The sequence below is a fragment of the Psittacula echo genome (assembly GCF_963264785.1).
Source record: "Psittacula echo genome assembly, chromosome: 13".
In the NCBI taxonomy this organism is placed as follows: domain Eukaryota; kingdom Metazoa; phylum Chordata; class Aves; order Psittaciformes; family Psittacidae; genus Psittacula; species Psittacula echo.
In genome coordinates, this window is record NC_137749.1 from 9,970,968 (window position 1) to 9,990,484 (window position 19,517).

The 19,517-nt window shown below is 39.5% G+C and overlaps 1 protein-coding gene across 1 annotated transcript; it reads right to left on the minus strand.

Moving 5' to 3' along the window:
• Window positions 1-1,178: 1,178 nt before the first annotated feature.
• On the minus strand, window positions 1,179-19,192 carry CRKL (CRK like proto-oncogene, adaptor protein). The gene is made up of 3 exons (XM_080629044.1): window positions 18,352-19,192; window positions 14,366-14,828; window positions 1,179-5,158 (listed from the first exon to the last, which is right to left on the minus strand). The coding sequence occupies exons 1-3, from the start codon at window positions 18,663-18,665 to the stop codon at window positions 5,024-5,026; spliced, it is 912 nt and encodes a 303-aa protein (XP_080485170.1). The 5' UTR covers window positions 18,666-19,192; the 3' UTR covers window positions 1,179-5,023.
• Between the last annotated feature and the right edge of the window lie 325 nt (window positions 19,193-19,517).

Below are 19,517 nucleotides of genomic sequence, written 5' to 3' on the forward strand. Positions count from 1 at the left end.
GTAATCTTGCCCCAAACAGAGGGCTTGTATTTAGCTGGTAGGAAGCATACATTTGGTGTAGCGGTGGACGCTTGATTTTGCTGTTAATAGTAAAGCAGGAGCTACTGCAGGCAGCAGGAGAAGCAGCTGCAGTAGTGGGGCAGTGCTTCTCCTGGCAAGCTGAAGGTTTCCAGAGTACTCTGAAATGGGATATGAAGCCTCCTGCATGCACCTTACCTGTTCTTGCTCAAGTATTTGAAATACTACTGGTTTCCTGAACTGTAACCTGACATATGTGAGCATCTGATGATAAGACACTATGCAGAGTTGGCTGTGAACGTTTATTAACATCCGATGGAAATCTGTACTCCAGAGAAGACAAGCACCAGGCTGTGAACATACCTACAGAGTCCAGGGAAACCACACAAGCTTTTTAGACTTCTCCTTTGCAGCAGTTGAGCTTCTGACGTTCCTCTGAAGTTTCTCTGCTCCATGAGATCAGTTCAAGTTTTAACACATTGTTAATGATTTAACTGAATGATCCCAAATACTTAAAAAAAAACCCCAAATCCTTACATTCTAGTTAGTGCTGTTCTTGATCTGGATTGATTGTAAAAAGGCAAAATGACCTCCTGGTTTTTACTTGCAAAAGCAGGTATTTTTGACTTCTTATACTGCCACCTTTTACCAGTGGCTGCCATACCAGCCATTCCCCCTCCAGAACCTGCACAGGTTACACCTTATTAAACAATAAGCTAGTTCAAACCATACACATAACACAGTCATTTTTACAAGCAGAGTCAAGGGTATCACAGTAAAAAGGTCATGGTTTCTACAGAGACCTTTGGAAGCCTCAGCAAAACAGCAGCATTAAACAAGAGTGAGAGGAAGAGCACTGAAGTGTCAGGCGTGAGGGAGGAAGAGCCAGCAGTAATCTGTATAACCAGAGATGCATCTCTTTCAGGTGAGCCTCCGGAGCAGAGCAGCATAGGCAGAGAAGAGGCATGACGATGGAACCAGGAGAGCAGCATGCAGCCTGGCACCAGCCTTTTCTCCTGCTTAATTCTTCCTTTGCTTCTGGGAAACTTCTGTTGGCACGCTCATTCACACACCAAACAGGGCATCCTAGTGACAGAGTCAGGACCTGAACACTCTGCTGATAGTGTCAAGGTTTTAAGACTAAAGACAACAAATAATACTGTAAGTGGAGGCAGATTTTATTCAGACTGTACAAAGGGCACTGGGGAAAAAAACCAAAACCAAAAAAACCCCAAAAAACCAAACAGTGGCTTAATGTTGGGACCAGTTCTATGAAATACGTTGGGTAAGAAATTAAAAAGGCACTAATCTTAAGAAAAGACACTCCATATCTTCTAAGAATATAATTCATTTAATACTGTTAATCTTATAGCACAAAAAATAAAACACACTATGATCCCCAAAATAAACTTTAAAAGCTTACACTTAATATTATTGCCTGAAGATCATGGTCTTTAATTTACATATTGTGTTTTAAAGTTTACACAGTGAAGACTGTCTCAAATACAAGGCCACCTTTCCCACTGCAGTTAACTGTATCCTTGTCCCAGACCACACTTTCATTTAACACAAGTAAACAGAAAATGACAGCTATACAAGAATGCTTCCACTGGTCCCAAAGGCAGTCTTTTAGGCAGGTCTCACTTTCAAATGCAGGTATTGAGGAAAATGCTTGAAAACTTGACTAGAAAACAAAGGCAGCCCACTCGTTCCCAGGATGTTAATACAATATAAAAAATTACTTTACAGGCACATGAAATGGCACAAAGAATGCTGTTTTTCCCTTTACAAAAATAATGCTCAGGCTCTTCAGAGCCCCAGCCCAAACAGGATATTCCCTTCTGTTTATTCTTTCCCAATTTGTAAACAATCATGAATTAAATTAGCGCTTATCCAGTGATGGACACTGATTAAAACAGTTTCCATTTAAACTTTCAGACTGGTCAGAGACTTCAATGTCTATATACACATGTACACAACAGGAAGAAGTCAAACAGTAGGTCTTTCGTGAGAGTTAACTATTGTGGCACCAGGTAATTAAACCAGCTCCTAGTTCAAAAGCAAGAACAACTTTAATGGTGCATAGATTGAAGCCATCACTTGTAGGCTCTCATGCTTCGTATTATGTATACCTTACATGCCCGAGGAACATTTACACTGATAGTTATCACTCCAATTTAAGAGGCTTCATAAAGCAACAGACAGCACACGTGTAAGCAAGCAACGAGCGACTGAGAATCCAGAGTCCTTCAGAGAGAAACACACACTGATCAAATGCAGTCTTTATATGAAAATACTTGTCTTATAGTAAAATAGCAAAGACACATTTTGAAGCAAGGTTACAATCAGCTTAGGGTGGTCCATATGCTACATTTAAACCACATTTAACACACCTGAACCACACCGTTGCTACTCAAGAGAAACACTGTTCATCCCTGGCCTAAAACCAGGGTCACAAGACATTTAAGAACTCTTGTCTTTGCATCAGATGCCACTACACGCAAGTTTTGCATAGTTTTGAAGGCAAAATATTTTGCTTTTCCGCAGTATCAGAACATAATTAAACCTAAACCAATGCTTGTGTTCCAAGTGTATACCTTATTCAATGAGGGATGAGTTACAATGTTCACTTCAGTGAAAAAAATTCAGGTTAAAAGCCGTGTTCAAGATCTCAAATCTCACAGTATTTATTTGCCATGCAAAGGAAGAATTCTACAATCAGTCTTCTGAAGAGCTGCCTGTAACTAGGTCAGGTCTGAAATAAGATTTCTCTGCAGCAGACTGAGTTTAGTGCAGTTTCTGTATTCAGAAGATGACTTTCAGTAGTACAATCTATGTAGTAAACTTACGGGTATAGCTGGGGCACAGGAAAAGCATGACCTTCTTTAAGTTGAGAGAGCTGCATAGCTTTTCTTTGCAAGACAAAATGTCAATGCCTATTGTCAAGAATTACTCTTACAGCACCAAACACTTCAGTCAATGCTACTCTACTTCACAGTTAATCTGGTAGTAAGATGCTCTACAGGAACTTCTAGACTGTCAGCCACTTGATCAATACTACAGAAAACAGTTAATAAATGAACAGTGACCTCTTTAAAACCCCGACATTCCAAATGTCTTGTTGCAAATGCCATGTTTGTATTTCTTCAGTGCCTTCCAATTAAGGATCTCATGGCACTTGCACATGAAATAAGAACAACGTGCTTTTATTAGGATCAAGCGACACAAATCAACAAGAAAACATGCTGGAACCTAAGACAACAACTCTTATATAATTTGACATTTATAAGAACTGGGGGGATTCTGTGGGTGTCTGAAGTTTCTCATTTTGCTACAATTGACAGCCTTCAGGAGTTGAAAAATGGGGGCTGCTGTTTTCCTGTCAGCTGCCACAACAGCCACTTCTCCTTAACAAGGCTGTCTGAAAGGCAGGTTCTGTAGTTGCAGTCTTTGCAGACGTGTATTGTTAATTCAGTGTTCCATTATCTTTAAAAGATCATTCCAGTTCATCTACAAAACACAGTTAAAGGTGGCAGCACAAGGTACCACTGTATCTAAGCTTTCTTATCCTGTACACAGGCTACGGACAACCTGCATGGCATGAACTGTACTTATTTTGCTATAGCCATATAGTTCCCTACTGTAAGTACAGTTACAGCAGTATGGCTTACATACAGAAAATGGGAAAGAAGCTATATTGGTAACAGGCACCTTTGTGGCCTCCTCCAGCCTGAGCTTTATTTTATCACATGGGGAACCTAGACAGCTGACTCCCATTAGCCATTTTCTAGAGGATGCTGGGAGGGTAGGGATGTGGGGCATATATAAACCAGAGCCAACTCACTTAGAAAGGTGAAAAAAGATGGCAGCATGCAGAGGATCTGGGATGCAAGCAAGGAAAAGAGAGAAGGGGAAAAAGACGATGGAAGCTGCCCTGGAAAAGAAGCACAGCAACATGGAGACATCCTAGGAGAAAAGGTATTGTGTTTGAAAAGGAGCTTTCCATAAGCTGGGGCTGGCACAGCTAGGAAACTTTGGAGAGAGAAGGGAGCCTGCAGAGAAATGGGTATAAAAGGTGTATGTTTAAATAAGAGGATTTTATCAGTATGTAGCAAGTTCTGTGTCCCACTCCTCTCTTACCTCTCCACACCATGGCAATCTGATCAATCTATCTACCAAATACAGCTTGGTGATAAGCACTTCTAGTAAGACTACACTTTCAACGCTGCAGAAGAGCCGTATGTAGACCAGGTCAAAGTGTTTCCCTTTAAAGCTCACTTTCTACAGTTAGTGCTTGCAAAAATCAACAGAAATGCATTAAGTATGTCAAAACCAGGTTACAAGTATCAGCCCCTCCTAAGTTTCCTTATAAATAAATGCCTCAGCTTCAATGCAGCTCAACCCATGGTTATTTGCATTTAACACACACAGTTTCAGTAAGGTCAACAACAAGCTTAAGAGTTAACACAAAAGAGCAGCTTCTAATACAGCTGCTTAGAATACATAAGCTTCAATTATTGTCCTTGAAAGAGACCATCATTTAAAATGTACTACCTTAGGACAGGTTCTCTTAAAACTAAGTCTTCTTCAGTCCTAAAATTGCATTTTTGTTGTTGCTTTTCGTTGGACAGTAACACACAAGTTGTATGCTTTATCTAAGGTTAGGGCTGTTCCTACTCAGCAAGCCAGAAAAAGTCTATGGAAGTCTTAACAGGAAAAGTTTCCTTCCCATTCTTCTCTACTATATACCAGTTCAGTCTTGTCCAGCTTAAGGCCCAACAGAGTTTTAAAAGTGAAACTAAATTCTGGATGACACAACTGTGGTATGAAGGTCAGCGGTGACTTCAGTTGTACGGATTCCAAATGTATACTAAAAGAACTGTCAGACTGCAGCAAGCTGGAAAATGGGCAATGCTAGCAGTGTGCCATTAAGTCATCATCCCACCTCGAACAATGCTAATGATAGCCAGGAAATGAAGCAGCAGTGTAAATGGGGCAGAGGGAATCATTCGTTCTCCTCGGGGTTTTGAGGGTCAAATATTTTGACATGAGTAAATGGGAAGAGCCCTTTTCGACCATTGACTTCTCCTTCCCACTGACCGTTTATGTTCATCCGTGTAACCTTCACAATGTCTCCAACCTGCAAAATCGAACAAAAGCAGTTATCACCCATGGGAATCTCACCTCTGATACAAATCAAATGAAGAGGGGGAAAAACAAACACAAGCCCATCATAAGGGGAGAAGAATCCCACTCTCTTCTTGGCATAAGGTTCAGTTGAAAAGTTACTTTTACTTCACTAAAATACCAACATTTTGCTGCTACACATCATTGTGTCTGGGTTCTCTTTCAGACTCTAAATGTGTATTCACATATTCAGACAAATTACTGAACTACACCTTTTCCTATAGGAAAGCTTCAACTTCATGCAACAATATATTTAGCTTAGATATAAATCAACATCACTAAAGCTACCATCAGTAATGAGATGCAACATCCATTCGAAAGAGCACAGCACTCATTTAGCATCAGGTTTAGTTAGCATCAGCTGGCTTGTTTCAAAGGAAAATTAGTTTTTCAAAGAGAGGTTCCTATGGCAAAGAAACCGTTAATGGAAACTAGTTCTAGTTATCACAATCTAAGAAGCTTCTGTAATTTCTAAAATAATGGTACACTTCTGAAGCAGGCATCTCAAAGCTTCTTTTCTCTAAGTATTACAGGTACAGATTCTAACTTTATTTGTTGTTTTCACCTCTACTTCTTGCCACAGAACTTGAAACACGTCAGGCCTTTCCTACCATAACTATATCTCTTCCTATTTGGCAGTGAAAGATGACAAAAGCTAAACTACGACCAAGCAAGAAACATCAGCCCCAATGATAATAAGTTATATACTCTTATCATTGTTCAATGCCTGCATTTAATTTAATTAAAATAATTTACAAAGGAAAACATCCAATTTGACAAGTAGCATTTAAGACCAGCTAAATACTCATTTCTCCCTCAGATGTTTCGGAATAGCTGAACGTGTATGTGGTCTGTTGCAGCAGCTCTCTAACTTTACACCTCCCTTCCTGTTTACTTAATTTTACTCTATGTGGTAACTATAGTAAATATTAGAAAAGTGACATTAGCAGCTGAGAACCAATTTCACAAAATGTAGAACCAGCCTATGACCAAGAGCCAACAGTTCATCGGTTTCTTCCCCAAATTAGGATCAAGCTCTTTGTAGTTGAGTCTTGGCTTCAAGGCTACTTCTCTAAAATCCAAAGGTAACTAGCTTTGATCTTATTAAAAGAAAAGCTTGATTTTTAGTCCCGATGCAGTATGTATAACTGTTTGTCTACATTATCTAACTAGTATTAAAATTTAGAATGGATGCAGACAGTTTAAGAACCTTGGCCAAGGGCCTTAGATTAAAACTCTTCAGGTTAGACCTCAGTATTTTTTTGTTAAAGGAAAACACCCCGAGTTTGAAAAAGTGTGCACGTCATTAGATGATCTGAAGCCTGTTTAAACCAGTTATCATTACTTCAATAGATATTTTTTGAAGATCTCTCAGAAGCAAGAATCCTTAAGTGAAGTTTAAGATACTCTAATAAATTCCTTGTCAGTCACTCAGTGTTACATCTCAAAATAAAACTACTCAAACTTTGAGACACTTTAGAATCTTAAATTAGACATTTAAGCAAAATGTGTTGCCCCTTAGTTTTTCTCTAATACTTGGGTTGTCAGTGTCCCACCTGCCCCCCGAGATTCAAGACTGTCACACTTGGAACAACTGTAATCTTGTGCTTTTAAGAGAGCAGAAAACCCTCTGAACTCCCTTAAGTTCTTGGGATATAACTGAAGACTATATTACTTTCTTAAATGGACATCTTTACTTATGCTGTTCCTAAACTCAAGCTGCAGCCAAAATATACTATTAAGTAGTAACACACTGCCCATGATACTTAGCACATACATAGAGCAGTAATTTGACTTGTTTTTACCTCTTCACGGACTATTGCAGCCTGCTTTGTATATTTGCTAAAAAAGCACAACTTGTCAGACTTTTCACTGAATAGAAAAGGTTAGAGAAAGCTTTAAATAGTATCAACATAACCTAAACAGGAACCTAACAAATGTCTCTTTAGGAAAAGGCTGATAACATCTGTAAATACTCAAGTGTTACATTAGTAGATTTAAATAAACCTTGAAGACAAATCTAAGTTCCCAGTTTTAAACCCAATTCAAGAAGATGCAGCCAATATCACCACAGTTAAAACCTATTAAGAAACTGCATTTGCATCACACATAAAAATAATCCATAAACCCCTAAACTGTTGTACTACACTGGATTGAAAACGGGGGCCTGTGTTTTCTGAGAATCCAACAATTTAATTGTGCTCTAGAGATCAATCCATTAATAATTTTGAGGGTCTAGAAAAAGATACCCTTCAGTTTGATTGATTCCTATAATATGAACAGGTTCGGAAGGCTTGCTGTAAGCCCAGCAAAAAAAATACTTACAATTTAAGTCTACTGCATTGCAATAAACTGCCATGTAGATTAACAGTGTAAAATACTCTTTGGACTGCTGGGTGGGCAAAGTTGCTGCAGATCAGCATGTGCTACTAAAGAGCGGTAGCTGACAAAAAGTTATGCAAAGGATATTTCCATAGGCAACTGTTGGAATAGTAAATTGATTTACAGTACCTATATTATTTTTGAGTGGTTTGGGTGGGTTTTTTATGAAAGCTTCTGAATATCCTCTTGTGCTATATTAAAAAAAAAAGGCAGTTCCACACAGAAGATGAAACAAGATTTTTGGAGAAGGAACCTTGATGTCATGATAAAATAATTCACGGATCTTATGTTAAAAACCTCCGTTTTGACGTCTACAAGAATCTGGTCAAGCAGTCCCTTTATGCAACTTCTTCCCAAAGTACTAACTAAAAGCAATATTTGGTAGACACTTTTTAAAGCATCTATAATGTGGTCTGCTGAAGTGTGATCTCCCACTACAATTACTTAACATACTATTTGTAATTTTTCAGAGAATGTTTTAAGCCAGTCAGAAGGACTGTCTTATGACTAGGCACAGGACAGAGTCAGGAGACCTGGTTCTACTCTCATCTCTGCTACAAACTTCGTGTATGACTGGACAGCTCATGGGCCTTACCTATAAATTAGGATAATGCTTCCTGAAGTCTCAGCATCTCTCAGATAAGTTACTTCACTTGCAAAGCATGCCAGCATTGCTGGATGGAAGTATCAACTACTGAAATGAGTAATACTTCTGAAATGCAGCCATTTGGTTCCACCCAAATGATAAAAATCAGAATGTATTTTAGATAGCATCCTTTCATTATGTCCCTGTTGCAGCATGAAATCAAAGCCCGGGGGAAACACAAGCTATGGAACATGCCAGTGAGAAAGGTTACTTCATTCACTCTAGACTCTCCCTTACCTGTCTTTTATTTGAAGCTGATTCATACACTGCTAAAGGTTTCCTGCATGCCATTTTGGTCACACAGTCAACCAATTCAATGTGGTTTACATGCTGATATTCCAACAATTGTATGCTAATAGTTCTATGGCTGATAGCGTTCTGTAGTGTAAGTTTAAAGAGCTAAAAATGCAGTTAAACTCTAAATCATCATTTTAGCCCACTGGGTCAATAGTTATAGAAAACATTGCTCTCTGGAATTTATGGGGTATTCAATCTCAGTGGTTATCCTGATTAGTATCACAGCTCACTTCTTTGGAAACACTAGTATTAGTACTAAAACAATTGTTCAGCCCAGCTGCCTGTTCTGGAGAAGAATAAACAAGGACCAACACTAAGAAATTTGTATCCTCAAAAGATACAAAGCTGAGCTATGTAAGAGAAGCAGAGTTCAGACATGCTGCACAGGACAAAGTGACACTGAAGTAGTTGGTGCTTTATGTATTAGAAGATTCAAGAAACCAACAGGCTGAAAGCACACCTTAATTATCCTTCACTTCCCATGGAAGAATAGTTGATGTTCAAATTAAAGGATTGAGTAGTTCAGAGGAAAGACCATCAACCATTCTTGAGATAAGAAAGCAGGTCCAAGGGCAGCATAGACATGTTAAGTCCTAGAAGCAATTTAATCTAGTCTCATATAGGAACAGAGTTAAGATTTCAAGTATACCTAGAATAATTGCCAGAGTTGGAGTTGCAGCACCACAGAAGTGCTGTAAATGATGGTAGCCTGTCTCCATCTGATTAAGCAGCTGTCATGACTGAACACGATTTGGAGAGCACAAAACTCCACAGACCATCATTCTTGAGCCACACTGAATCTCACTGTTGCACAGGATCTTGTCTAGGTTACCCATGTCACTTTCATTTTCATCCGAAAACAAGCTGCAAACAGTTCTGAGGGTGAATGTATATTTAAATTGAGGCACTCAGCACTATCATGACAGGAACTATCAATAACTTGACTGGAAAAGGAATTTACAAAGATTAAGAGTGCACACAAAATTTTCAAAGTAATTGTCAGTTGTATTTTCAAAGGTAGCATGCTGAAAAGTTGGTGCATGTCAGCACAGACACAGGAATCCTGCTGCCAGTGTCACTTTTAATTCAACAGTTACCAGAACTAAAGCTCCCTGATCAACATCACACTACACAAGTATAGGCTTGATATTTTGTTTAAATTCTAGACCTTGTGAGTTAGATGCATTTAACAGCATTGTTTAACAGCAATGCTGTTTCTTTGGCTTAACGAAAGCACAATGCTTGTTGCCTAGTGAGAGTAGCCTAATTTCCTAATTAAGGTTCTGCTGCTAGCACATTTTGGCCTACTTGTCTCAAGTTTCTTTTGAAAAGGAAAAAAGTTAACTGTAACCTAATTGTAACACACTCAACAGAAATACTGTAAGTCAGTTATATAATTATGGTGAATTGATACCTATTTCACCAAAGCATTTCAGTGACAGGTTAACTGTACTAGCAAACACAAATGCGTACGTTTGACACATTATGAACAGATAAACTATTTAACATCATAAAGCTGGCACAAGTCTAAAGAAAGCCATCATGAGTATAAAACCTTTGCTATAAAAATATAGTGAAGTTCTTGGTGGTTTTTGTTTGTTTTGTTTTTTTTTTAATTCCATAACACTGTCATGTTAAGTCTGGAGATGAACTCTAGGACTACAACTGCCTTCAAAATGGTCTACAACACTTATCACGGTGTCTGCAATATATTTAAGAACCATCTTTTAAACACATGGCAGACGTGAGTCTGGTGGCTGCTGCTGGTCACCCGTTTTCTGGCTCGCTACACCATTTCATTCCAAAGTGAATTTGGAGTTTATTATTCACATCCTTGAATCAGCCTTCAAACAGTTCACTAATTTTTTAAGGGCATTATCCACCATTAGTTTACCTACTTACTTTGCTGGACAAAGAACATTGCTGTGTAAAGTTAGTCATCAATCAACTACTTTGGATCCGAACTCAAGTACCCAACTGCCATGAGATAAGCTCCTTTAAGGTAAAAACATCCTAGGCCTTAGTCCACTGGGTACTGCATACACATACATAACACATGCTGGTTAGAGCATCCAGTTTAAAACAAGGCTTCTTTAGCATACTGTTGTTACCAGACTGGCTGTAGAACTACAGGTTATTAAATGCTGAGAAAATTCAATGTAGGCTTGAGTGCTCTGTATCATAGTTACAGTGCCAAAGAATCTCAGCTTTGAACACAGGACTGCCCTCCTAGTTTTCCCAAAGAAAAGCAGGATTGAATAACACTAGTACATAATCCTGTCATGTAGTGTTCTAGTCCAAATAAATACTAATAATTAGTATTAAATATAAAAATATAAATTATTATATAATTCATATATAAATATAAAATACATGTATATAAACACAAAATTTTATATTAAATTTATTTATAGAAATATAAAATTTATATAAAATATAAATTATTATATAATTTATTATAATATAAAATATAAAAATTATAAATAAATAAATACTAATTATTAATACTAATAAATAAATACAGGATGCTGTATCCCTGTCCTTCATATTCCTTCCTCTAGAGCACCAAAAAGAAAGGAAATTGCTTCTTGACTAAAAGCACACAAGTAAAGAAACAGATCTGGGTCACTGGCCTGGGGTTTAGTTTTTGGGGTTTTTTTTTTTTTTTTTTTTTTTTTTGTTTGGGTTGTTGGTTTTTTGGGATTTTTTTGTGGTTTAGTTGTTTTTTGTTTGCCCTTTTTATTTTTTTTTTAATGCAGTATCCATGAAAATACTACACACATAGTAGTAAGAAACTGCAGACTTCAGTCATCTCATTAAAAACATTACATCTGAACTGCCAAGGTAACTAATTCAACTGACAACAGTATATGTAAACCTTAGAAATACATATAATTTATCACAGGCTTAAATGTTCACTGGTTCAGGGAGATGCTCAAAGTTGTATGTGTGTCAACTGCATGCTTTGAGGCAGCAGCTATACTTAAAACTTTCATTTTAGCCTATTAATAGAATACTATTAATTTTTTTAGTTTAGAGAATAAAACTAGAGCATATAATGCAGTAGGACCAAGACAACATTCAGACCTTAGTCACTTCAGTAATACCAGTATGAATGCTAAATAATTTGAGCCCAGCAAGATCCAAATTTTAATAAACGCTGTATTAAACATCCTCCTTACAGGAACAATATTGTAGTTAAATGTCACATTTTAAGTATCATTTTAAAGCTAAGCACTCCATCATTATCCAACTGGACTGACTTTGTTTCCAGATTTTCAGTAGGATATTCACTTGTTTTACAAACTACATTTTTCATGTGAGAAACTCTTAAAAAAATAATTATGCCTCCCTTACAAAACAAGTTTATCCATAAGAGGCTATGAATGTTTACCTTTGCTCAAAGAAAGCTTCTGACAGCTTATGTAAACAATAGCATGCAACAGAAAAACTAGACTTGCAAGCAGAGAGCTTGTCCCATTTTCAAGCTGAACCCAAGAGAATGACATCCCTCCACTTAAAAGGAAGTCAAGCAGATTACTATGCAATAGCTTTATTTACTCCAGATGGTATTCTCTTCCTTTTAAGTACTGTCTGTGTGCTGACTGCACAAAGCTAGAGCCAGCAAAAAGATATTCTGTTCATATAATTTTATCAGTTTAAATGAGATTACACAATCGGACACTGTATAATTATACTAACAAGGTGTTCTACCTGTACAAGCTGAACTGCAAATTAGAGTACTAAGGCGGAGTACTGTCAAATACTATTATTCTGAAAGAACACCATTAACTTTCTTCCCCAAAACATCCCCATAACCTGTTGTTTCTCTACCACTAGCTACTTTCAGTGGTCTTACAAAATAGATGATTCAAATGGTCCAGATTTAGTGATACATAGAGCCCTGACAAGGTTGGGATTAAATACATCATCAGGGCCCAGCAGGTTTTAGGTATTCCGAAGGAAGATCAGGAAAAAAGGTGGATTTTTTTTTTTTCTCTGAGAGTAGTCTATGTGACAAATGTTGCTCTGAGTCTGCTTAAGTTCCCTATGCATGGGTAGATATGAAGAAGCTGTAATCACTGATTTTAATAAAAACGTAGATCAGTTCCCAGAATTCTGCTTATGAAGCCTCTTGAGAAGCCACAGTGTGGCTAAGGTGCACTTGCAAAGAAAACAGACTACATAGGAAGACAAAATACGCCAGTGATGGGAGACAAAGACATGAGGCAATAAGTGATTAGAATTCAGTGGAAGAGAAGCATCTCTCAAACAAACAGCAATTTGAAGGCTCAAAATAATTCAAACCTTGATGCTGGTCAGAAAATTAATCGTGCTGGTATGCTAGAGTAGCTAAAATGACTGCATTTACAGAAAAATTTATTTGTGAAGGCTGTACTTTCAGGTGGTTTCGCTACCCTGCAGCAAAGCAAGTTCTCTGAAGTAATACCATGACACATGGATAACATAACATGATCAGTTGTTTGCCTTGCTTTCTTTACAGAAGCATAAGTAGTTTTGTCAGGAATCTTCTTACGTGAATTTACACTTTGCTCTATGATAATTTTCACACACTGTTTGCAAACAACAGGTTGCTAAATTTCATAAGACTTTAGGAAAATCCAGTGATACATATTTAACTTTTAACCCAGTAAGAGTAATTGTCTGTAGAGACTTTACAAATATAAGAGGAAAACACTTAGTGCATTATGAATAACTGGAAGTCACAAATACAACCTTTCAAGTCTCAGCCAACAGTATCAGTTTTAGGTAACAAACAGCTTTAGCTTGCAAAGTAATTGAGCAAAAGCTACAGGAAAAATTCAGAAGTATTTTTAAAACCACTATTATTTACTTGCTAAAATGCTGTTGCTTCCTTTGCTTGTTTCCTTGCATTTGATCCTTGAAGCACTGTAGCAAGCTCAAATTTCACCTTTTGAGACGAGTGCTTTTTCCAGGTTAATTTTTTAACTATGGGTTAATGAGCCTTCAGTATAATCTAAACTCAGTTTTCTGGATATAGCTTTAAAAACTTCTTCCAATCCATCATTCATACAAGTTAAATCAGAATTGTAATATGAATTCTTTACCATTTAAAGAATAGAGTTCTAAAGTCTTAAAAGACATCCCTAAATTAAAAATAAATACATAAATAGAATGCTTTGGCAAGTACAGGAACTTATTAAAGGTTCAATACAGGTTTAGAGGCTACACTGCAGCCTTTCATCCAACCCTCTCATCCCCAGTTTAGGTCTTAAGGTTTCTCAAATCCCACTTCTGAAACCAAAGTAAAAGAGACTAGATTATCTGATACATTTCTGCCCAGATTTCATCTCTCAGCTCCAGGTATCTCTCAAGTTCATCCCACATTACAGTTGAGGATCTGAAAAATTACATTTATCAGCAATCCTTACTCTTCTCTGACGGATGCTACTACTTCCAGTTCTCAACCTGCAATATTGCAATGATTAAGGAAACACCTCTTTTTGTGGAGCGGCAAAGTAATCCTCTCACTAGCACTTTCACAGCAGGATGTGCACTACCTAATAGCAGTCAGGATTATACCACTCTGCTACCCTTGTAACATATATGCACCATTAAAGAGAGGGTAAATACAGGTCCTGAAGTAACTTGGTCATTTTTCTCAAAGGAAGTGGTATAGATGAAGCAATTTTTGTGGGTCTTTCTTCAGAATGTACTCTAACTTCTCAGTTCCTTGACATAGATACGCAGACTCCATATGAAGTCATCCACACCAATTTTGCAACTAACAATTTTTAGTTTCTGATTTTACAGAACAATTGAAAACCACAAGACTTGAGAGGAAAAACTTACCTCTAATGCCAGCGCAGTCTTGTCATAAGCACAGGGTACTCTCTTTTGGATAGCTTTGGCATAGACTGGTCCATTCTGTGTTAATGGCAGGGGATTGATCACTGCTCCAGGTGTACTGGGTACTGATGGAAGGGGACTTGCGGTTTGAGGCTGAGCATAAGCATGGGCAGGTTCTGGAATACCGTAACTGTTGGAATTCCTGTTTCCATGCTTTGCATGAGAAGATCTGACTAGCTTTTCTACATAAGGAACAGGAATCATCCCAATCCGACCATCCTTGTTTCTGGCGCTCCACCACTGTTCTTCTGGCTTCTCTACAATTACCAATATCTCACCCTTTTTAAATGGAAGATCCTCAGCATCATTGCCAGGAAAGTCATAGAGAGTCCGAACATACTCCACATTTTCTTCTGCAGTGGACATAGCAGGGGCAGATCCAGATCCCATTGGTGGACTTGGATACCTAAGTTTAAAAAAGATTTGGTATAAGCAATAGCTATTGTTTATTATTTCCAGTAACAAAGCTAAGTACCAGTTTTACAGAAGGAACACCAATTAGAGGAGATTACTTATTCAACTTTGTAACAGAAGTATTGGCTTGGTAACACTGCAAGGCATTTCATGAGTAACTCATGCTCTCAAGTAATTACTTAAGTACCCAGTGAGCCAATAAAAATCTATCATGGCTGCAGAAAATAGGGGGAAATAATTGAAAATCTTTATCCTTGTGTTTTGTATTGCTGTGAGGATCTTGGGGCAAAATAAAATCTATAGCTTAAGTTGTAAAAGTCATGATGCATAAAACCAAGTTAAAATTATTTAGGTGACTTGGGGTGGAAGTGCTCTTAGAGAGCTTAATAATCCTCTTCAGTTCATCACATCTACATTTTTAACTTCAACACCTATTTCTAAAGAATTTGGTGATCCCAAATGCTAGACTTGAGGGAACACAGCAGGAAAGAGAACCAAAGTAAGAGGAGGTTTTTCTAACTCACAGTTTTCTAACTCAAATTTAGGAGTCTAATGTTGTCTTTCTAATTGGTAGCACAGTATTTTTCTAACTAAATCCTTTTACTTACATGCAGAATTTTGGGGACAGCCAGTGAAATTTATACTGAAAACTCCTTTCTTTAAGAAAGGAGATAGGCAGATCCTGTGCTTTTAGGAGACACTTTCTCCTTCTTTTCTGGAAACTAACATGGAATTAAGCTCCCTAATCTTATTTTAACAACTTTAACTCTCAAAGGGTTGTTATAATACAGCAGAAAAATTATTAGTTTCAAAGTACTGATCTTTTTTGCATATTTAAAGAGCTAATAACCTGAAAGTGGTATCTTCATAAAAAAAGAGTATGAAATACTTGCATCCACTGGTAAGAATGGAGTAAGAAATGAAAAAGCTAATCATACAGAAATACTCTTTTGCCTTATTAACCATAATATTGCTTTTAATTTACTCACATCACTGCTTAATACTACACTGATCATCTGTCCAATACAGTAATTTTGTTGTCTGTGATAATGTATAAGATTGTTCATCAAGTGAGACTATTTTCTCTGCAATTTTCATCATAGATTATACATATTTTATTCAAAACAGCTGTCAGAAATCTTAACATATATAGGCCATTGAAGATACTTATTATTTAAGCTACAATACCAAGGATACATTCCATTAGCCTACTTCAATTCTCTTCTGCTATTTGCAAAATAAGATGGAAATCAAATCCCTGTGTGTTTTGCAAGATATGCTGGAAGCCCTAAACAAAAATATATGCTTCTTTCAAACACCCTGTTGCAGCCAAAGCCAGGAGAGGGAACCCTCTAGGGAGCGGTCACTCTGTAAGTGAGCTCAGGAACATCTGCAGTGGTGGTCAGAGCTTGCCATTGACACAAAACAAACAGAAAGCTTAAACCAGTCAGTTTTCAACTGCTTACAAGTTTAAAATGTCATCTCTTGAGAGCTAAACGTGTTGTATGGCTATATACAACAAACTACTTAAACCTACCATGAAAACCACTCTTCATACTGTACTTTATGAAATTAAAAAGAATCAACTGCATTCAAAAGCATAAAACATCTGAGCACAATGTTACCCTGAAAATGCCAGAGAAATAAGAATTTGCAATAAGAACTCTGAAGCACCTGGCCACCCCTATTCTAAATCTAGTCCACCAGCTAAAAATAAATAAATCAAGAAATGCTATCTGTCATCCTCCCTCTTGCAACAAGAAGTCTCCTTCTTGCAACAGGAAGTCTCCTTCAAACAAAATTTCAAACCATCAACCATGTCACTGATTTTTCTAAAAGAATTTAGAACAAAAATCATACTAAGGACAACCACCTAGTCAATCCCATTTCTCGCTTTACAATAAAGCTCATCAGCTCACAGCAGGCGAGGTCCCATCTGTCTCTCTGTATGCTGAGAGAACAATATGTAATCAAAACCCCAAAAATAAGGTGGTACTAAAATATTCACAAAATGTTTCACACCAGACTCCTAACAAATACCAAGTGAGCAAGTGGAATCAGTGAAGTCTAAGTATTTTAAGAAAGTCAAGTCAGTCTTTGCCATAAATGATTACGAACAAGATTTTAGATCCAAAAAGGCACAACAGCATCCAGGTTAAGGAAAACCAAGATAAGCATAAAGATTGCTTTAGTGTAGACTCTTTTCCTCTGAACTATCCACAAGTTTAAGCTTGCACATAACACTGGGCAGCTCCATTTAGGCATTCCTGCAATGGTGAAAATGATAATATTTTTCCCTTCACCCTACCCATCTCTCTAGCCACAGCACAGTCACTATCTAGAAGACTTCTCAGCAACTTTAAGCATTCTTGATGCTAGTGCTTTCTGTCACATCCCTTCCATCACCTCACAGCTTTACAGAAGATTGTCTTTTGACCACTTGACAAGCTACTGATTGTCATTACTAACTGGCCTATGCCAAAGTTAAATCGTGACTACAAGCCTCGAAGTTACTCTTCCCCCTTAAGGATCTGCTAATCCACAAGCCAGTTTTATTTTAAAATGCAGAATTTAGAAGCAAACCAACCTGAATTGCCTTGTCTAATGCATTGCTGCTTTTCAGGCTTTTATTTCACTTAATTCTACCCAGGAAGCCCAAAAGCTTTGAACTAAGATACTGGGAAAGGCTTTATTAATTAAAAGCAAGGAATATGTTCCAGAGTTCTTGATAAGCAGTTTACTGATGCAAGTTGCAGGTATGTCCCATGTGGAAACAAGACAAAGAATGAGATCATAGCCAAGTCACATTTTCCCATCCTCCTCACATTTCTCAGTGTAGTGCACAGAGTGAGTATGCAGATATAGATGAGCAGTGTTGTAACCAAATTATTAGAAATAATGGTTTACGTTTTTTGGGGGTGGAAAATGCCACTCCAAGTTTGGGAAATTCGGTCCTAGAATATATTAATGCTGACTTAACTGTGTGAAGCAGTCTAATCACATAAAGGCCTGTTCTATTGTAATCAGTGTGAATGCAGGGACAGACAGCAACTTAAGCTCAGAGGCTGTACTTCAATCACTGAGACTTGTGAACCAGCTTCTCAGCCATCATAGGAACAGGACAATACCAGAAGAAAGGGTTGACACAATGCACGACCACACCCTCCTGCAAAGCAATTACAGTCAGTGGTAGAGATAGATGCACATGGTACCTTTCCATATGCCTACATACATGGTAAGTGTATTATATGTATATAATGCCAGTGCACTGTATGGATGATGTGACTGGAACAGCAACGTATAATCGTCACCGAGATCGAGAGTGCTAAGAAGGACCACTTAGAAACAGCTTCAAACAAGAGCTATAAATAAATGGTTTCCTTAGTACATATAGCATGGCCCTACATTCAGTGCTACATGACGCTGGGGCTATTAGGCTGGACTAAGGCAGCCCCTTCCTTGTGTCCCCTCGGTGAAGATGGCAGGGGGTGGGGCGAAGGGGGGATGGCACTCACCTGGGCGCAGGCTCGATGAGGGTGGTGGTGTCCAGGTAGTGGATCTTGTAGAACTCCAGCAGGGCGGGCAGGTGCTCAAACTCCTGGTCGCCGATCTTAAAGCGGCGGTTAGGCAACGAGTTAATGATGTAGTGGGAAACCCGGGAGTTCTCGGACACCGAGAGCACATAGTCCCCTGGGCAGGTGGACGAGTCCCGCACTAGGAACATGCCGTGCCGCTGCCCTTGCAATCGCGTCTGCGCCTCCGCCCGAGACACCGGGCCCACGTACCAGCTGGAGCGGTCCGACGAATCGAAACGAGCGGCAGAGGACATGGCTTCGGGCGGGGAAAGGGAAGGGACAGGGGGAAGGAAGGTGAAGAGCCCGAAGGCCCAAATGGAGGAAGAGATCCGGAGAAGGGAAGGCCTGGACAAGGAGGCCTGGAAGGCAGAGTGGGCTGGGGGCTAGGAGGAAGCGGCTAGTGCCCAGCCCAGAAGATAGGAAGCCCAAGGGAAGGGGGATAAGAGAGAAGGAAGCCCCAAGCTTCTGAAGGCGAAGGACCGAGGAGCGGCTGGGGTGGGGCTGTCCAGACGCGGCGGTGAGGGCCCCCGAGTCTCCCTCAGCGGCGGGGTGTGCAGGGCATCCTTCCCGCCTCTCTCTCAGGCCTGCGGCGGGCCCGGCTGGGCGGGTGCCGAAGATCAGTGGCGGCTGACAAGGACAGGCGGCCCGAGAAGGTGGCGAGAGTATCCTGCTACTGTGCCTCAGCGCCAAAGCCAGGCGGGAGCACCCTGTTCCCAGTTTCTTCTCTCGGCTCGCTCCACTCTCCGAGCTGAGCACCAAAATGGCGGCGGCGCCGGACGGCTGGAGCGGTCCGCAGACACCGCCCCGCGCAGGCGCGCTGCGGATCCCGCTGCTGGGAGGTGGAAACGGCGAGGGGGGAGGGCGGCCGAGGGGCGCGCGGTGTGGGCCTGCCTGAGGGAGCGAGGGCCCGCGCTGGGGGAGGCGGCGGCACAGGGAGTGGTGCCGCGGCCGGAGGGCAGGGGTGGATGACGGATGGATGGATGGCTCTGCTTTCGCTGTCCCTCCGGGCCGCAGTCATTCAAACTCCCCCGGCGTGCAGGGGCAGCGCCAGCTGGCGGGTGGATGAACGCGCACGGCCCCGGTGGCGTGAGTGAGACCCCCTCGCC

What these genes read in the sequence shown, in the direction of transcription:
- CRKL (XM_080629044.1), bottom strand. Translation starts at nt 18,665, where the DNA reads ATGTCCTCTGCCGCTCGTTTCGATTCGTCGGACCGCTCCAGCTGGTAC. An exon ending in CTCATCGAGCCTGCGCCCAG is followed by an intron (nt 14,829 to 18,351) that starts GTGAGTGCCATC and finishes TTTTAAACTTAG; the next exon opens with GTATCCAAGTCCACCAATGG. An exon ending in AGACTGCGCTGGCATTAGAG is followed by an intron (nt 5,159 to 14,365) that starts GTAAGTTTTTCC and finishes TCGATTTTGCAG; the next exon opens with GTTGGAGACATTGTGAAGGT.